This window comes from Vanessa tameamea, chromosome Z (assembly GCF_037043105.1).
Source record: "Vanessa tameamea isolate UH-Manoa-2023 chromosome Z, ilVanTame1 primary haplotype, whole genome shotgun sequence".
NCBI classification, from domain to species: domain Eukaryota; kingdom Metazoa; phylum Arthropoda; class Insecta; order Lepidoptera; family Nymphalidae; genus Vanessa; species Vanessa tameamea.
In genome coordinates this window covers 12,585,970-12,605,694 of record NC_087341.1, presented here as the reverse complement: position 1 = coordinate 12,605,694, position 19,725 = coordinate 12,585,970, and the positions used below count along the sequence as shown (strand labels likewise).

At 30.6% G+C, this 19,725-nt stretch overlaps 1 protein-coding gene across 6 annotated transcripts; it reads right to left on the bottom strand.

The window, feature by feature from the left end:
• Window positions 1-1,138: 1,138 nt before the first annotated feature.
• LOC113401521 (protein angel homolog 2) lies at window positions 1,139-18,963 on the bottom strand. 6 transcript variants are annotated; one of them, XM_026641479.2, is made up of 11 exons: window positions 18,745-18,860; window positions 17,686-17,767; window positions 17,307-17,594; window positions 16,110-16,237; window positions 15,616-15,767; window positions 15,196-15,360; window positions 7,955-8,166; window positions 6,447-6,533; window positions 5,647-5,767; window positions 3,714-3,913; window positions 1,139-2,229 (listed from the first exon to the last, which is right to left on the bottom strand). In XM_026641479.2, exons 3-11 carry the CDS (start codon window positions 17,363-17,365, stop codon window positions 2,076-2,078), a joined length of 1,278 nt encoding a protein of 425 aa, XP_026497264.2. In that variant the 5' UTR covers window positions 17,366-17,594; window positions 17,686-17,767; window positions 18,745-18,860; the 3' UTR covers window positions 1,139-2,075. The 6 variants fall into 6 exon arrangements, with proteins under 6 accessions (XP_026497264.2, XP_026497271.2, XP_026497256.2 ...); XM_026641486.2 differs by lacking the exon at window positions 17,686-17,767 and having other exon boundaries at window positions 18,847-18,963; XM_026641471.2 differs by lacking the exon at window positions 17,686-17,767 and having other exon boundaries at window positions 18,745-18,880.
• Window positions 18,964-19,725: the final 762 nt, after the last annotated feature.

Genomic DNA, 19,725 nt, shown 5'->3' with positions numbered 1-19,725 from the left:
TAAACTTTTTATACATATTTTAAATGTTATTAGTTTTTCTTTTATTTATTTAATCAAATTAAATATATAATGTTACATAATACATATATAAGTTACACATAAGAATAAACTTATGTAGATGTCGCAGACAAATAGCCTAGCGAATTGTCGACGTATCGGAATTATTTTTTGTATTATGAGTAGTCACTTTATTTTATTTGTTGTACTTTTTTACTTTGCTTAATATTTTTAACAGTATTATTTTTTCACTGCTTTTTTGCTCTAGTGGCTAGATATAAAGCCACAGATCCCTACAATAAGTTTTTGAGTTTTTCTATCGAAACATTTTCAGTAACAGTCCGCAATCTGTAAGTTGGAAGTTGCCTCCGGCGAGCACGTACATCGTAATCGTTGGTCCTGTGCCTGAACTCTTTTCGATAGTGTCGGATGTGTTTGCGTATAAGTCTTGCGTAGCTCACCTTAGAGATTGGCTGCAGTGACCTAAATCGGCCAAGACGACATCATCATCATCATATGGTTATCATTATGTATATGTATATCATATATTATATCATGCATAAGGTTGGCGGATGGAAAATCTCCAATCTCCAAGGCATTTTATAAACGGTTTTTTTTTTTTTATTTAATATCTAAGATAGTTTTCTATTTCTTTTTATATATTATTACTCTTCTCATACTTGGTGAAAAAACATATTTATTATACATATATATATTTTATTATCTGTCTGTATATAAAGTTCTCATCGTCACATACAAAATAAACAGGTACATATTATTTTTACAAATATTGGACCGCCAATTTTATGGTGACAATTTACACTTGAAAAATTTCTTATATGAGTAAGTTTTATATTGCAGTTTTCACACAGATCCCGTTTTACATTTATAAAATTTTGTAGTGCAAACTATTAATATTAACATGCGTCTTAAGGGGCAGCGGTGGTTGGTGGGGCCTGATGCCCAGGAGATAAAACAGAATACCTTCTTTAGCAAAGAAAATCTTAGAAGAATTTATGTAGTTTGTTTTAATGTTGAGATTAGTTAAATACCGGCAGTATTTATCTCATGAGTAAGTTCGACGAGAGTTTTTATGACAATCAATGTTAATGAATTAATAAAGGATTGTAAAACAACAACATTAATTCAAAAGTTTTTTATTAGACAACTGTAATGAAATAATATAATAATAAAAAATATATATTTGTACAACTTCTATTGCTTCCAATTTAAATAAAAACAATACTATTTACATATATTATCTTAAACCCTATTTTATTTCCAAACAAAACCCAAATTACTTATCATTTCTATGAAAATTCTGTCTATTATTTTGAATTTCGACTCAATAAATTAGAACATACTGAATAGATTTTCCTTTATTATTTATCACGTAGGGTGAATATTTTTTTTAATATGAAATATATTTTTGATTCTCTAAACAGTATTTTTATCCAGAAACTTATAAAGACTAATTTGTATTATTCTTTTAAAATAAAAACCTGAGTGTCAATAAAATATTTACAAAGATATTAAAATGTTCATACATAATTCTTCATTCAAGAAACTAAATAAACAGACGGAACTAACCGACGTTAAGTCACATAACCTATCGAGAAAAATACAAAACTTTAACAATTCGCCATCGCTTTGCGCACAAATTCAACGATTGATTGAGACCGAAACTAAGGTCTATTTAATGAAATAATTAAGTCATACAAACCTTTTTATTTTATGGATTTAATTATATAAATATTTCCAAGTAATATAATATGTGATACATACAAATCTTCATTTGTTTTTCAAAGTGCGTTTTTCATCGAATATGATATTGCCTTCTTTCTATCCATAATTATGCTCTAATAGCATATAATTCGAAACAAAGTAAAAAAAATGTTTGTCGTAGTGAAAAAATTCACAGTGTAAAAACGTGTTAAGTATCGGATGTCAAAATTTCATGGCCAATGAAAATCATTACCAAAGTTAAACATTAAAAACCTGTTCCAAGAAATAAATGTGTTAAACGGATGTTCCGATAAAACCAAAATATAGAAGACCTTTTGGAATACAAAATAGTTTTAGAGGGAAGACGTGGTAGGTTTGATTTCGAATGTCGCTGCCAGGGCGAGGTGGTCGGAGCCGTAATGGTCGTTTGGGAGTTTTCCGAGGACGTCACACTCTACTTCTGAAGGTAGTCGAAGTCTTTCCAAAAGCTTGAGGGATTTGCAATGACTGAAAAAGTAAGTTATATTCGATCGAATGTTTACTTTAAGTGCACCCATAGTAAGCATAAGTGAGCCCATATTCTCGTACATTGAAACAAAAACAAATACTTAAAACACGTGCGTGTAACACAACTTGAATCTGAACGATTGTGCACTTACAAATAAATAATAAAATTTATGATCGCAATAAGTAGATATCAGTATTACGATCAGAAAGTCTTGAGCTAGAATTTTCTTCTTGTAAATTTTATAGCCCGGTCAATCTAAACATTCGAAGTTACATATATTTACAAAAGGCTGAAAATGCTTTCACTTGTTCAAAACATAATTTATAATAATATTCAAAAGTTCTGAATCATTTTCAAGAAATTGGTAATTGAACCTACCGTTTTCCTGAAAATTGCGAAAATTCATTTTTTTCGGGAGTTTCGACCTTTGACCTCAAATAAAAAAGTCCAAGTACCAGAATGATTCGGAACTTCTGAATATCATTATTAATTATGTTTTGAACAACTGAAAGCAGCTTGTTGTAAATTTAAGTAACTTACTCCTCTTTTTTGGTCTAATTTGACCGGACTATTAAGCGCGAGTCACGAACTAAATTGGTTTTTAAAATTGTTTTTTCAGAAAAAAATTGATTAATCGTGTTAATGAATGACAATGAGAGTTTATTATTACAAAGAAATTTTATACTCTGACCACCAGGTTATTCACTTTATGAAATACTGACAACACATCAATGTAAAGTTACCATTAAAAAACTATCGACTCGAGTCAATATATTAGACGTTACGTAAAATCGATTAAAAAATAAACTCCGATACTATTTTTATGCCTATATTTTAATATAAAAATGAAGTACAAAAGTATAATGCACCTTCACTAACGGTGAGCATAAAAATAATGTTTTCACTTATCTGTCTATGGGCAGTGTGTTTGTAAATGTACACATTACTACCGAGCGATACGTAACGATTTTGGTACATAACTTTTTGTGAACGTCAAAAAAACTCGAAATTAACCTAATTATCACACACATTAAAACTAATAATAATTGCATTTCTCAACTTCTAACATTCTTAAAACTGCTTTTAGTATTATTATACTATATACTAGTTTCGAGTTGATTTAACATTATTACGATGTAATACTACATTTCGTATAATCTACTCGTATGGTATATTTATTTGAATATCATTTGCCAGACGTTAAAACGACTCTTGTAAGAGCTTTCGTAAAGCATATAACCTGATGGACTATGTACATTAGTCGACAATGATTATAATTATAACTATTAACTCTACTTTGAGGAAATTTAAACATCAGTTCCTTACTATTACTTAAATATGATTAAAATCTCTATCTAAAAAAAGTACTGCATCTGGATGAAAAATAATAGATAATATGCAATTATTAACAGCGACTATTATTAAAAAAAATAAAAAAGGAGGAACAAAATAGTAACGAAATAAAAAAAAAATTAAATCATACCTAAAATAAATATAATCCACGGTGATCCAATAATCTTGGAACGTGGTGGCCTCGAGTCGACCATCACTTTTCACTTTATTGTAGACCGATGTCAATTTTAAAGGGTGACAAATCGAACCGCTATTGAACATCTCGCTGTAATCCGGAATCGGAGATGTGTCTTTCCTTTGAGAGTTTATTGAGTAATCAGAATTGAATATCTGTAGGAAGGGGATGTAGGTTGAATTAGTTCTTCATTTCAATTTCAAGCGTGGTTTAAACTATAAACATTATAATCTTTTGAATATTTTAATGAATGTATCTTATTCCTTGTAGTCTAAATAAATGAGAGAGACTCTCTTAATTTCTTTTTTATTAAAATTGATTTATAATTTTCATCTTCTTCATTTCAATATGTAACTTTAGTACCATATGTAAGTTTTTCTTTTTTTATTTCTAATAATACCGTTTGTTTAAAATTAAATAAACAAGAAAAAAATACAAACACAAATAAGGAAATAAATTAACAATCACTAAATGTTAGATTAGTTTATGACTAGTATTGGTACAAAGGTTTTTGTTTACGGTAAACAAATATAATCACACCGTGATGTACAAAATATTATTACAAAATTAAGTTTCACAGTCCAGAACAAGCCGTTTCGAAATATAGTTCGAGCGTGTAAAGTCCAAAGCAATTTGTTCTAGAAATTCATTAAATATGTATCATATATATATAATGATCAGGAGTCAGTCCTTAAGATAAGAGTCCTCCGACTTATTATGGGTAAAATTTAAAAAGTTACACCCGCCGTTTTGTAGTCAAAATTTCAAAAAATCCTTTCTTAGAGTGACTTCAAATTTCGCGCAAAGTTACACTATCGGGCGTATGGTTTTGGAGATCTCGTGATGAGTTATTCATATTTCACTTATATACATTTACATTGTATTAACTTTGTATTTTATTTAAACTGTTCATCATTAAATATTTATAAAATAAAAGTTTCTTTGAAACGACTGTCATTTCAATTATAGCCTAGCAATGTTCGTAGAGCCACTGGATAATGAATAAAGAAAATAATTCAAGTATATCTAGTGTATCTTTAGCAAATCACAGATATATATATACAGATATAGATATCTAACTCGTGTTGACCTATTTTGTCTCTTCAAGTTTCCGGAAAAACAATGGCTACAGTTTTTGGGGACTGTAAAGGAATTTTAGTTAATTAATTATATAAATTAAAACAAGCAAAGGAGTTATCTTTCCGGTCTGAAAAATGAGTTAACGGACTGTTGGAACTCCCCTCAAACACCGAGGGAAAGCACTCGATTTTGTGGGCGAACATTCGACCTACCTGAGTCAGGTCATACAGTTTTATAGGGAGACTTCCGAGAAGAAAACCGATCGAAAAATTCGTTTAGAATGTATTTTCCAACCTTCGTAAAGTCCTTGCGTCTCCTAGATCACAACGTTTGAAGGAGGAACTCGTCAACTAATATGTCTTTCCTGCCATTCGGTTCGAAACGTGGAAACCCAGAGCTTTTAATCGCCTTACAAGACTTGTCCAGCAGTGGACTGTAATGAGCTTAGTATGAGCATAGTAGCTACTTCATCTAACACTAATGTGTTTTGTTAACACACGATGGAAATTAAAGCAATTTTTAATGCAGTCCAGCGAGTAAGTTTGTTATACAAGTGGTATCACTAATCTTAACACAATATCTTTACAGATTATATATTCGAACCTAAATTGATCATGTAACGTCAAAGCTATCTGGTACTAAAAATTTGACTCACTCGCAGTATATATACATACGTGTAACTGTGGCACAGATGTTACCTATTTTCGACTGATGTGAGTATCAGTTTTAAAATAACTATATATGAAAATTTTACAAAAAATATGATAAATAGACGATCAAACTAATAAAAACTAAAATGAAATAGAACCTTTAGCATACTAAAATCGGGAGCGATTCCTTTACTCCTATTTAAATAGACAGAGAGATGCTGGCAGTTGTCAGTTACGCCAATTTTCTTCCAGTCTGAATTATCCCTCAATGCACGAGCGCTGTAAAATTAATCTTATTTTTAGTGTCATAAAAGTTAAATTCGCAAAGATCTTACTCATAGAACAATCTTAAAGAAATGAAAATATTTAAAAAAAAATTATAGTATTGTAAATATGAATCTTTTAAAGATTTAAAAATTGGAAGGAAATGGAACTTAGGCGTTCACTTTCCTCGAATCGTGAAAATCCATCAATCATCATAACATACCGAGGTACAGTATGGTATTGTAGTGTTTAAATAAAATAAAAAATCTTAAATTAAAAAATCCATCGATTGTTGCTTTTTTTCTTAAAAAGCTTCAAAAATGTATATTATAACAAACAAAGTAAAACGATTATTCGCCATATGTTGTTGAGTTGAATTGATGGATTAATATTTATTTATTAAAGATTAAATTAGTGCTAGGAAGTTTAACAAAATAAATTGACTTAGTAACAAATATGTATGTAGCACATGTGTGTCTAAGATTTGTATTTTATACCTTCAAACCGAAATTAAACCACACTATAATAGCTATAATAGCTACCGTGTTCAAATAAAGAACAATTTTGATTTAAGATTATACAAAAAACTTCATTTACGTATCAACAACTCATATATAGTGGCGGAACACCTTTATTTAAAAGTTAACAATAGTAACAATATTAGTAACAGTATCAGTAAAGTAAAAATTATTACTTAACACGTCCTCTGTCTAACAAATTTATAACTGCACTGTCTGGACTTGAATTAAAATCGCCCGTCAAAATGATTGGCAAGTAAGATCTGAAAAAAAAAACGAATTATTACTGTCAGTATAAAGATTAAAAACAATATATATTTTTTTTATGATATCGGTAGGCGGACGAGCAAATTGGCCACCCGATGGTAAGTGGTCAGCGTAGGTGGTGGTGGTGCCCGTAGACAATGGGGCTGTAAGAAATATTAACCATTCCTTACATCATCCAAGGCGCCACCAACCTCCGGAACTAAGATGTTATGTCCCTTGTGCCTGTAGTTACACTGGCTCACTCACCCTTCAAACCGGAACACAACAATACTCAGTACTGCTGTTTGGCGGTAGAATATCTGATGAGTGGATGGTACCTACCCAGACGGGCTTGCACAAAGCCCTACCACCAAGTAAAACAATATTCTGTCAATGGATATGTATTATACAACGGCTCAAAGGCTACAAGGCTCGAAGTGCCGCTAAAAAAGCTAAATAGTACGAAACGTCACTTTACACCATCAAGTTAATAGTTATTTACACAAGACTCTGGTCATTACCGCTCTTGACTCAGTTCAACGAAGTTGAGAGAACAATTTTTCATTATTTTGCTATTTTATTTTAACAAAATTATGACAAATTAAGCACATAAGACATACTACTGCGTCTTTAACAATGTGAACTTACCCCGCCATAGCCCTTTTATAACCAAAACGCCAAATGTTTCCTTTCTAAGAGTAATCTCAAAAAACAAATCAAAATATACTTTATTTAGTAGACTTTTACAAGCACTTATGAATCGTCATTTTACAAACTATATTAAGTGAAGCTACCACCGGTTCGGAATGCAGATTCCACCGAGAAGAACCGGCAAGAAACTCAGTAGTTACTCTTTTTCAATATTTAAAATACAAAGTTGTAGTTAGTTATATACAATTATGTATGTATAAAATATATCCAGCCTGGAAGTATAGAAATATAGGTCCATCAAATCGGTCCCAAAACTATAAGGGACAAAGCATGTTTTGGAAAAGATTTATCTTCATCCATGAAGAAATTTTCTAATGAGTTGCTTATATTGGTGTTAAAGGTAACACTCACGTTTAAGGTAAAAATTTGTCCTCGATATCCTTAACCACATATAGGCCTATCCATTCACGAAGTCACGTTAAATACATTTATTTTTAATTAAATAAATTTAACAAATATCATCTAACTTATATTATTTTTCTATCTATACACTTAATCCTCTCACGCACACTAAGATATCTTGTAAGCACGATAGTCATTAATTCATACTAATGCACGCAAATTATATGTGTTAATTCCCGAAAATATTTGATTCAATCCGCGTACTTAATTAAAATCTCAGTCAGAGAAGTAATGTAAGAATCTATCTGTAACAGATTACTCATACAGTTAGTATCATATTACATTGACGCAATAAAAAAACAAAACAATCGTTTCCAATACTCACCCTTTTGCTTTACTATCATAAGCAAAACGATCGATTTCTGCCAAGAGTACTTGCATTTGTGCCAGGCGTACATCTGTTCTCTTAGGATTATACAAGAGGTGGGTTGTGGCGATCACAATAGGTGTACACGGCGACGCTTTCGGTAGTAATTTCACCATTAGTCCTATGTTGTCCCGGTTGAGGATAGGTATCTCCGGCTGATAGTACTCCACCTGAAATATAGTGAATTATGTAAAATATATTTACATTCTTAATTTAATAAATAAATCTACAACGTGAGTGTTGTGTTGTTGACGTTTAATATTTAACATAACGTTAAAAAGTAGGTGCATAGACAAAAAAATTTTTCAAGTCCATATAAAGAGTCATAAAACAAATGGACTTTATTTAACGAAGATAAATAAAAATGTTATTATTTTAATGTTGGAGTTTTCATGAGAATTTTGTTTTAAGACATTCGTATATTTTGTGTTTACACCTTGGTATTCTTAAAACTAAACTATTCGTAATAGCATTATTTATTTTGCTATGTAAAGGCTGTTAGAAGCACTTTTGACAAATTTGTCGGATAAATCGGCGTTGTTTATTATTATTAGTAAAAAAATAATATAGAAGTCTCGGTCGTAGCGTCACTAAGAGTAAACTGAAATCGAAAAGTTATTACATACAGTTCGAGCTGAATTAATTACATCTTATTATAATAACTTCAATTTATTCATATCAAAGAAGAGCTAAAGACAAATAAACCTAAGAATTACATTTTCCATGCGATTTGCTCTGCTTTACTATGGACCGTTTTTGACGAATACATATCTATTTATGATACAAAACTATTGCACTTAAGTATTTTTATTCACTTATTTAATGAAATACTTTTACAACTTCAGTTTCATACAAAGTTACTTTAATCCTGAATTAATTCCATATCCTTTCCAATTCAATGTCAAAATTATTTACTTGGTCGTAGGGCTTTGTGCTAGCCCATCTGGGTAGATACCACCCACTCATCAGATATTCTACCGCCAAACAGCAGTACCCAGTATTGTTGTGTTCAGGTTTGAATGGTGAGTGAGCCAGTGTTACTACAGGTACAAGGGACATAACCGCTTAGTTCCCAAGTATGATGGCGCATTGACGATGTAAGGAATGGTTAATATTTCTTATAGCGCCATTGTCTATAGGCGGTAGTGACCACTTACCGTCAGGTGGCCCATTTACTCGTTCACCTACCTATATCATAAAAAAGATACTTTGCGCAGTTTCACTGCCGCGGATCGTAATACTCACGCCATTTAATAAATTATAACTTTTCTCAAAAAAGCTATGAGTTTCAAATTATGAACTTTCCACAAGTAAAAGAAACAGTAGGTAAGAAATGTGAAATAAATACATCAGCCAAAGATCGTGGATTTTTACTTTTTTAATTTTGATTATAATTTAAGAAATTATTTTTGTATCGAGATGATTTGACAAAACATCTAACTAGTTTTTCAAGTGACAACTTATAAATGTATTCTACGAAGTAATGATTGCGTAATTTACAATAAACACTATCGTGAAAGATTAATTTCGTTTAAAAAAAAGTCATATAAAAAATATACATATCATAGGAAGTATACATACATAAGAAATAATATGTCCTATACAAATATATTAAACTAGCTATTGCCCGCGACTCCGTTCTCGGACTTTAAGACTCAAAAGTAGAGGTATTATATGGTTCACATATCTGTGTATCTTCTATATTTATGCGTCGGTCGTGAAATTGTAGTTCCCAGATGGATAGACAGATTATGTTTTTTTTTTTTTATAGATGACTTATTTGAATGCTTTGCCATCGATAAAAATCAAACCACAAACAACCAAACGTTTCAAATTTATATTTTAATCTTGTAATATTAAAAAGCAGTTGCGAACACGCGACAGAGCCACATAAAGCTAGCCTGGTCCACTGGAATGTGGACTCGCTTAAAAGTAATCGAAATCTTTTTTGAGATGAGAAGGAACCGGCATATAAACATAAAATCATCTGCGCCGTACCTATTTATATTTATTTTCAAATGCAAGGATGATGTAACACCACTGGAACTCTTTAATAAGGTTTTAACCTTATCAGCCCTGGTTGAACAATATCCCGATTTTAATAAAACAAACGCTATATGTTACTCCAATGTCACTACAGTACATCAGTGAAAACCGCATTCAAATCGGTTGAGCCGATTCCGAGATTAGCAAAAATTCTAAAAAACATTTTTTATAAGATCTATTGCGTTAATAGATAACCCCAATTACATTTTTTGTACAGATTTCGATCAGTTACGATTTCATTATATGTATATTATATTATTGAAATACATATCAATAATCTACGTATTCAATTTTCATTATTATTTTCACTCAGCCGCAGGTAAGCAATGGATGAAAAATTAGTGTTTATTCTTAACGAACGTAGTGATGTTATGCGAAACACCTTTACAGAGTACAGTTACCATTTATTGTTCTATTCTAATTGCTAACTTAACTCTACTTATCCTTAGGACTCTGTGGTAGGCGGTATCAACTCACTCATTAGTTATTTTAAAGCGAAACCTCAATAATTTATAAAAACGATCAGTGTGCCACTGTTATTACAGGCACAAGGGATGTAACATTTTAGTTTCCATGGTTTGTAAGAAATATATATGAACGGGGTGACAACTTACAACTAGTAGCTCGTTTACTCGCCTGCTGGATATCTTTGTTACTTTATAATATTACGAAAGAATTCCGGTGTACAGCCGGTAATAGATGTGTGAATTATTGTTATAATAACACAGTCGCATAAGCGGACAGACCGTCATTTTCCGGATTAGAATGCCAACAGAGTCTTTACATAACAAAAAAAAAAACATTCAAAGAGCGAAATATTATATAAAATATATATATAAATATAAAAATTCAATTGATAACTCTATATTCCTATATAATACTAACCTGCGGATTTACCCGCGCAAAATTTATAAAACTTTACCCGTAGCAAAGGCAAGGTGAATTATAAAAAATGTCCTCACCCGGGACTCAACCTATCGCGACACCAAATTCAATTTAAGTCGGTTCAGCGGATTAAGAGTGAAGAGATAACAGACATAGTTACTTTTGCATTTATAATATTAATATAGACAATATTTACGAATTTAAACTTTCCAATTAACATTTAATTTCGTTTAAATTACATAATTAAATTCGCTATGCCTTTTTGAAATTATTCTCACAGCAGTGCATAGCATATACATATACATTCGCGAATACTTTAAAAATAAATAATATACTTCATTTATTGGTAACGGTCATAGTATAATAAGCCAAGCAATAAATGTTCCCTTGGGAACAAATACACGCCAAATGGGAGTCGAACCCGTACATCTAAATCATACGTGAGTGTAAAATTTTTCAAAATCTACGTTGTGATTAAAAAGTCCAAATTACTGGCACAACGATTATATATCATAAAGCAACACAGAAATGGACCAATGGTTAAAACACTGAAACATCGCAAGAAAATTCGTGCTTATATTAACACGACATTAACAGCTTATTACGTAAAAAATCTTCACCAGTTCTGTGCAATTAACATTAACCGACGTGCAATAGACAGAGACGAGTTGACATTTCAAGGATAAATCATGAAAATTAATTGGAAAACATTTTTGAACATAGAGCGCACGGTCAAATGGGCCAACTAATCGGAAGTGGTCACCAATGACTATTGACATTGACAATTTTAATCATTTCTTATTCATTCGCCAATTCGCCACCAACTTTAGGTATTATCGTCCCATGTGCCTGTAGTTCCACTGGATCATTCCTCTTCAAAACGAAACAATACTAAGTATTGCTGCTTGCCGGTAGATTGTATAATGAATGGGTGCAACTGCTAAACCATAGGAGACCCAGGCAGGTTTAGAGCATATTCCACCACACTACTCCAATGCGGGTTGGTGGATACACATGTGGCAGAATGTCGTTGAAATTAGACACATGCAAGTTTCCTCACGATGTTTTCCTTCACCGCCGAGAACGAGATGAATTATAAACACAAATTAAGCACATGAAAATTCAGTGGTGCCTGCCTGGGTTTGAACCCGATATCACCAGTTAAGACGCACGCATTCTAACCACTGGACCATATCAATCGAACTAACAAACATACAAACTATTTATATCATTAAATTTGAATCACGCCTCGTATCATAGTGAACACAAAATGACTGCAGTTTTGCATATATGAGAGGCGACATAACATATGAGGTGACCTATTGTTTCGTCTGCCTCGTTATTGACAATAACACATTATGAATATGATATCAAGCAGTTTTGTTCAGCTCGCGCTCTGCCTGCCGTTAATAGAAATCGCAACGCACTTATATGTCGGACGTTTTTTATTATATAAAGATTATCAACAAGTAAATATCACTTTCTGACTATATGTAGTTTATAATTTTAAGAGAGTTTTATGTGAGCTAGCAAAATACTAAAGCTAATGTAAACCTCGAAAACAACTTAATATTTTAAAATGTATTTAACGAAAAATTTAATTATAAAAGAAATTGGCCGCAATTCCGGTTTCTCTTGAGGATTTATTAATAAAAAATTAACGCAATTCAAGATATTAAAATTTTTATTTATAGGACATTTAATAAATATTTCATATTCAATGAACAAATCGACACTCATAAAAAGTTTTCGCTTTGCATACAAGTAAGGAAGTAAATCAACGAAGCTTCATACAAAAATAGTTTATATTGTGGAAACATTTTTTATGAAATATTTAGGCGGACTGGAAAATGGGCCAACTGGTAATGGCCAAAAAAATGGGCCAAGTGATGGTAAATGGTCACCACCGCCCAGACATTGACACCGTAAAAAAATCAACTATTCCTTGTTCTCCAATACGATAACAACCTTGGGAAGTAAGTTATTATGTCCCTAGTGCCTGTTAGACTGTCTCACTCACCCTTCAAACCGGAACACGACAGCACAAAGTACAGAAATACTGTTTGGCAAGTTAACTATTTTATTTTGCTTCTTGTGAAAAATGTGTATGACAGACTTTCATACAATCTGTCAATCCCCATGATTGCTCTACTGGTATACAATTTCGCAAAGTCATAGTAGTCGGTGGCTTCTCCCGCGCGAAATTGATTAAACTTTACTTACCATTAAAGGTATATAAGTATATATATTATATGTAAGTATCTATTTATTTTATATATTAGACAAATATCATAGAAAAGACAAAACAGATCTGAAACGTTCAATTAATCAGAACAAATATGTCTTTACGTAGACAATTTTAATCTATCTATCTATCTATCAATTTTAATATCAACAATAATATTAAATTAGAGCGCAAACACACCGGCTCATTGTATTCAAATCGCGTTAATTTAGCATAAGTAAAAATTGTAACAATTCACTGAACAGCAACAATGCATACATACGAATCCAAAGCAATATTATACAAATATAGAGTAATTTCTTCAAATCGCAAAGCAAAAAGTCGCTCGTTGCAAAAGAGTATATATTTTTAAATAAAAAAAAAACATAAAATTACTTTGAAAATGTGCAAGCAAAGCAAAATTCGCTATTGTTTCAATATAACCAAGTCAAAGGATTTTCATTTACGAAGATTTCCTTCAGAGCAAGTTATATATTTATTGCATTGCACTTGAATAACTTAAATATTATTTTACATAAATAACCATATTAAACTTCGATTAAGGCGTCAATACATATTTTATTTATTAATTAATTTGTGATAAAATGTATGGCCATTCTCTTTGTTAGATATCGGCTATTATCTCTGACAATAATCTTTCATATATTATAATATAATTTTAGATCTCCAACAAATGGTGCCAATACCAATGGGTATGTTCGTCTTTTATCTGTTGTTTTTGTACGTCGCTTTATTTATAAGAGATAAGCTTGTTTAAATATTAGACGTTGTAACTAGTTATAATATCTATCACGCTTCCATTGGCTTTGACAGTTACATTCATAGAGCAGTTATATATGTAACTCTGGTGACACTAAAATCCTACATAGAGCAAAGTAAACGCCTCATTGGCTCAATGCCTAATATCAATTTTTTTTTAACTATAAATTTACAAAGATATTTATTCGTTCTTATTTTTATACAACTTCACATCTTAAAAATAACAATTAATTAAATATCAGTGATGCATCTTGCTAAAACATTTCGTATTAATTTGTTACATTAAGCCTTTAATTTAGATCTTCCACGTAGTGTATAATATTTATACGTATAGTTTTTGCGTAAGGCGCGTTCATAATATAATCTTTTTATAAGCATAGAAGATTTGAATTAAGTTACAAGTTCAATACAAATATAATAGTATAGTAATACAAGGTAGACGATAAGTCGTCTTTTCACATAAATTTATAGTTATAGACATTTATAGGTCCCGTCATAACGAATGAGCGTATTCATATTAGAGAACGTCTATTAATATTTCAACGTGGTTGGATATTTTAAATTGAAAAAATCCGTCTGTTGGTCTTAAAGCTCCAAACTTCAGGGTCATAGGTTCAAATCCCTAGTAATTTCAATGAGGGTTGTTGGGCATTTTTGTTAAGAAATTCTATAACAAACCGGAGTTAGTAAGTTAGTTTTACATTCCTCTGCCTCAGAATGTACGTAGGCCGTTGGTTCTGATTCAGTTAAAATTTTTACTTTACTTTGTTTATCTACCACTCTAATTAGAGCTGCGTCATGTAATAACTTGGAGCTTTCTCTTTAATGCAAGAGGTCTTTACCCAGCAGTAGGATGTTAAGAGACGTATCGTTAACTACTTAATGAGAATGAGTACACGTTTGAGTATTAATAGCGTTTGATATGGAATAGGTTTATTTTTTATTTGTCTTAACCGACTGGTCTTTATTGGTCCTCGTGGTAAACTACGAGTGTAATAATGTTTAATCACGCTAACGTAATATCTTTCGAGAGAAGTAAAATATGAACAAGGCATCGCTATTGTGCATAATGTAGATTACAAACCCGTTTAATTTTTTTTTAAATTACGAATTGCAATTAAATATATTATTTCAATAAAATTTAATTACGTAAAAGTAACGTGACTTGTGTATACGTATTCTTAAATGTATTATTAATTCTGCTCAAAACCGTTAATATCACGTAAAATCGGTTAAATATAAAGCATTTCTAGATATTACTTACGGTAACATGATCTAGCATGTCAAATTGACACTGCTTGAAATAAATCGCGCAACCATCATGCCTGTGACCAGTCTTCTGCTTGTATATTCCGAAATATCCCATCTGTTCCAATTTGACATAGAAACTATTTAAATGTGATACTTGTACTTCTTGAAGGCATAATATCTGTAATCCAGAAATATGAAGTATTTTGATAACATTTAAAATAAACACTGTACAATGTATTCAATTTATTAAGGACTGTGATGGAATTGAGGTACGAAAACCATTGCATTTCTAATGTGAGCGGGAAGGTAGACGTATTTTCGATGACAACTGTAAAGTACTTAAGTAAAGTACTCACTTTATTTAACAATTATTGAGTATTAACAAATTATTAAACCAGTGTGCGTTATTTTTTTTTTTCACGTTAGTACTTACATCGGGTGATAAGCTTAAGATCTCGTCGTAAATCCTCGCAGAACGAACTCTCCATTTTAGATTTCGAGACGAGCATTCCTTGTAGAGATACGGGTGGCACTCTAGTAAGTACTGCGCCAGGACATTGTAGGACATCACTTTAAATCTAAAACCTTCATAAATAAAAAAAAAATTTAACAATCTTACTTTTATACTAAAACTAGTATGATTTTAAAGTTTTTACTTAACTTGGCTTGTTTGTTAGTTTGTTTAATTTATGCATGCTGAATTAAAACCATAAGTCTTTATGGTATGTAGTTGAAATTTGATATTATGTCAATTCAGTTAGGTGATAGTGTAATTTTATAGTAAGAATGACCTATTTTACACCCAGGATTGGTTCCAGACGAAAGAACTCTTCAAGACAAGTTATTTTCGATTCGATTGGAAAAAACTTATATTACTCTTTCAGTTTTTTTATTCACATAATTGCATAATTTTTATTGATTACATACCGTTTGATTGCTCATTATTATTTCCTACTGACTCCCATATCCGGAAATCAGTTGGTATATTACATGGTGTGTTGTTGAAGGAACTGGATTGATCCCGCCATTCATTGGAAGTATTATCTTCCTCTGAACTGAGAAAGATACTGCTTATAATATTTGGATATTTTAAGTATGATTTATAATTTATTTGTAAACAACAGAATTTACCAGTTCTGATTTAACTTAACTTATAATGGCTACAATAACAAAAGAATGTAAATGAGATTGATTAAAATAAGAATGGAATGAAAATAGAACAACTGTTACAAAAATATACAATGAATGTCATTCATTAATATAAAATAACAATTATGCATTTGGTTTGTTGAAACTCTAACAAAGACTAATAAATCTGATAAAGCATTATCTAATTTCCTGTATACAAGTAGGTAGAACACATTCTTAACAAATTATCAATATAAATACTTACAGGATTGCATATTATGTTTATTAATATATAATATAATTCATAACATAACATAATCAGCCTGTAAATTTCCCACTGCTGGGCTAAGGCCTCCTCTCCCGTTGAGGAGAAGGTATGGAGCATATTCCACCACGCTGCTCCAATGCGGGTTGGTGGAATACACATGTGGCAGAATTTCGTTGAAATTAGACACATGCAGGTTTCCTCACTATGTTTTCCTTCACCGCCGAGCACGAGATGAATTATAAACAAATTAAGCACATGTAAATTCAGTGGTGCCTGCCTGGGTTTGAACCCGAAATCATCGGTTAAGATGCACGCATTCTAGCGTTTACAACTATGCCCTGTTTTTGAAGTAGTTAATTTACTCAAGAGCCTTTGCTTGTAAAGAATGTGTCTTGTAATAAACCAGAGCATGTTAATGTAAATACATAGATCTTCTTTTCCAATAAACTACACCTAGATAGTTAAAAATAGTTTATACATTAGAATCTATCAATATCAATGGATACTATGCATTCTTAAACATTCAATTTAATACTTTACTTACTTGCCTCGAATGAAAATTTAAACTTTGTTTTGTGATACATTATATATATGTTACTTTTGTATAACTAGTTTCAAATTATTATTCATTTTTATAAAACATAAATATTTTACGATAAAATCTTCTTTTTCATAGTCAATGATGATACAATAAATATGTATAAATTTAAACAAAATATTTAGCTTACATTTCAAATTGTCCTCCATAGCTGATGTGATTCAAAGTAGGCTGCAATGACTCACTCATTTGCTTGGGTATCTTTGCTACATTGGAATCAACATATGATTTCTTGTTCCGAAATCTCTTCTTTATATTAGCTAACAGCCGCCACTGTACACCCGAATAAACAATAGGACTGAGCAATGATTGCTGGCTGTTCCATGTAAAACATGTCTTTCTTTTACAGCTCAAATTTGTAAACTGTTTCACAACAGTTGAATAATGATTAATATTCTCAAATGTGAGTCTTGAGTATCTGCAAAAATGGTGTGTCAATTTCAGCATAGCTTTACAAATATCAGGAAAACATGGTATAAAAATGTAACTAGCTTAGCTAGAGCCCAAACATGACTAGGAGACTTCTATTTGTCACAAAATTTTATGAGGTTGGTGGCATGGAATTTGCTCTGTGATGTTTATTTTTGTAAGCTGTAAAGAAAGAAAGAAAGATTATTTTGGTATCTTGTTAAGCCATAACCATAATCTATAATTGTAATTAAATAAATTGTTTTCAATGTATACACATCTTACTAAATAAATTATTATGTTATTAAATTTTTATTTCAAAAAAATGTTTTTATTTACTACAAATTATCTGTAGCATCTTTGTACACAAAGCTGATAACAAAAATAACATGTATACTCTGAGCGCAGAACAAGATTAATTTTGTATGTTGACCTATCATTCATGTATGAATACGGTATTCATAAAGGTACAGTGCATAATGGTATTACCATAATATTTCAAATTGTTTCCTAAACTTGTTTTTTAAACCGTTTGATTTATGATTAATTTAAAGTAGGTAATATGTATGAAATAGAATTGGGAGATTATGATTGGGAAGTACGCAATAGTATTCATAGCACATTTTTAAAAATTAATATTTTAATGATAAAAATTTTGCTCACAATATTTAAATTTTTACCAAGCAATAAATAAATATGTTAGTTTTAAACGTGTTCTAGTAACTAATATCTTCGATTAATATTTTTTTAAAGGTACAGGTATACATAAAGGAACTTATATATACCCACTTACATGGAGAATAATTATACAATGTAGATTTTGGTTTTCCTCTCTTATTAATATTTTAAAATTCACATATTATATAAAAATGTTTAAACCCTTGACTGTTGGTAAAAAGGTCAAAATTCGAAATCATTCTTGATCCACGACAGGGTACACATATTACCGAGTTAAATTTTTAAATTCCTCAAATTCATTTTGTGGGGAGTCTCTCTGTTATCTTTAATATTAAACCTTGAATTAAAGAAGTTATATAACTTATTAGGATTTCTATAACAAAGAAAAAACAAAATTGAAAGCAAAAGCATATGTCAACACCATTAATAATTTTACCATAAATGCAATATAATAATTAGAAACATAAATAAAATAAACTTACATGGATGTAAACAAAGCCATAACTCAAAATTTTAATACACAAAGAGCAAAAACCATGGCAAACACCTAAATTCTACAAATACATTTTTATTGACCCACCGACCTTTCCTATCGCATTATTCACAAATAATCGCTGTCACACTTTATTCGACAGATTACAAAAATATGGGAAAAAGCCCTTACAGCATCAAAAATTACGTAGATATTGTAAAAAGTTTTAGTTTACCTATAGGTATACCGTTAATATATTTTGTTTATTTATGCATACTTATGTATACTGAGGATAAAGTCACTGAATTTTTATATTTTATAAAAATCAATGTTATTGGTTATTGAAAGAATTGGTCATTTATAAGTAACCAATAAAAAAAAATTAGATTTATCGTTAAGAAAATAAATTATTTTTCTTCTTAGTATAAAAGTAAATTATATAGCAAAGATGTATGTATTATATAAAAACAAAATTAAAATATCATTAGCATACGAGTCATGATTACCCTCACGTCTTTCAGTTCAACATAATATTTTTGTCCGTAGATTTGTTGAATGAATGTGTTTTTTTTATTTATTAAATATCCATTTATATTCAAGTAATAGTAATAGTTTATACTTTACTAGTTTCTATCGATTCGATTAGATAATATGTGAAGTTGGAACAAACAAATAAACAAACTCGTATTTGCTTTTACTATGTTAGATATTTATTTTATAAAAGTGATGGTTTAAGTCACAAAAAGTCCTGCAGGTCACATATTTGATTATTTATTTTATTTTTTGTTTTTCAGCGAACTATATGTATATAAACTACCATGTAAAAAACAAAATACCCACTTATCTTAAGATATCTTAGTAGTATGATAGAGCTTAAACAATTTTAATCTAAAAAATAAATTATATTACTAGTTAATAAAATGAACTACTTACTATGAACTAATAATTTAAAATATCAGAACATTTAGATGATAGTCGGTACTTATCTATA

What these genes read in the sequence shown, in the direction of transcription:
- LOC113401521 (XM_026641461.2), bottom strand. Translation starts at nt 17,623, where the DNA reads ATGCTGAAATTGACACACCATTTTTGCAGATACTCAAGACTCACATTT. An exon ending in CCGATTTTAGTATGCTAAAG is followed by an intron (nt 3,914 to 5,646) that starts GTTCTATTTCAT and finishes CCCTTCCTACAG; the next exon opens with ATATTCAATTCTGATTACTC. An exon ending in GTGGATTATATTTATTTTAG is followed by an intron (nt 2,230 to 3,713) that starts GTATGATTTAAT and finishes TTACTTTTTCAG; the next exon opens with TCATTGCAAATCCCTCAAGC.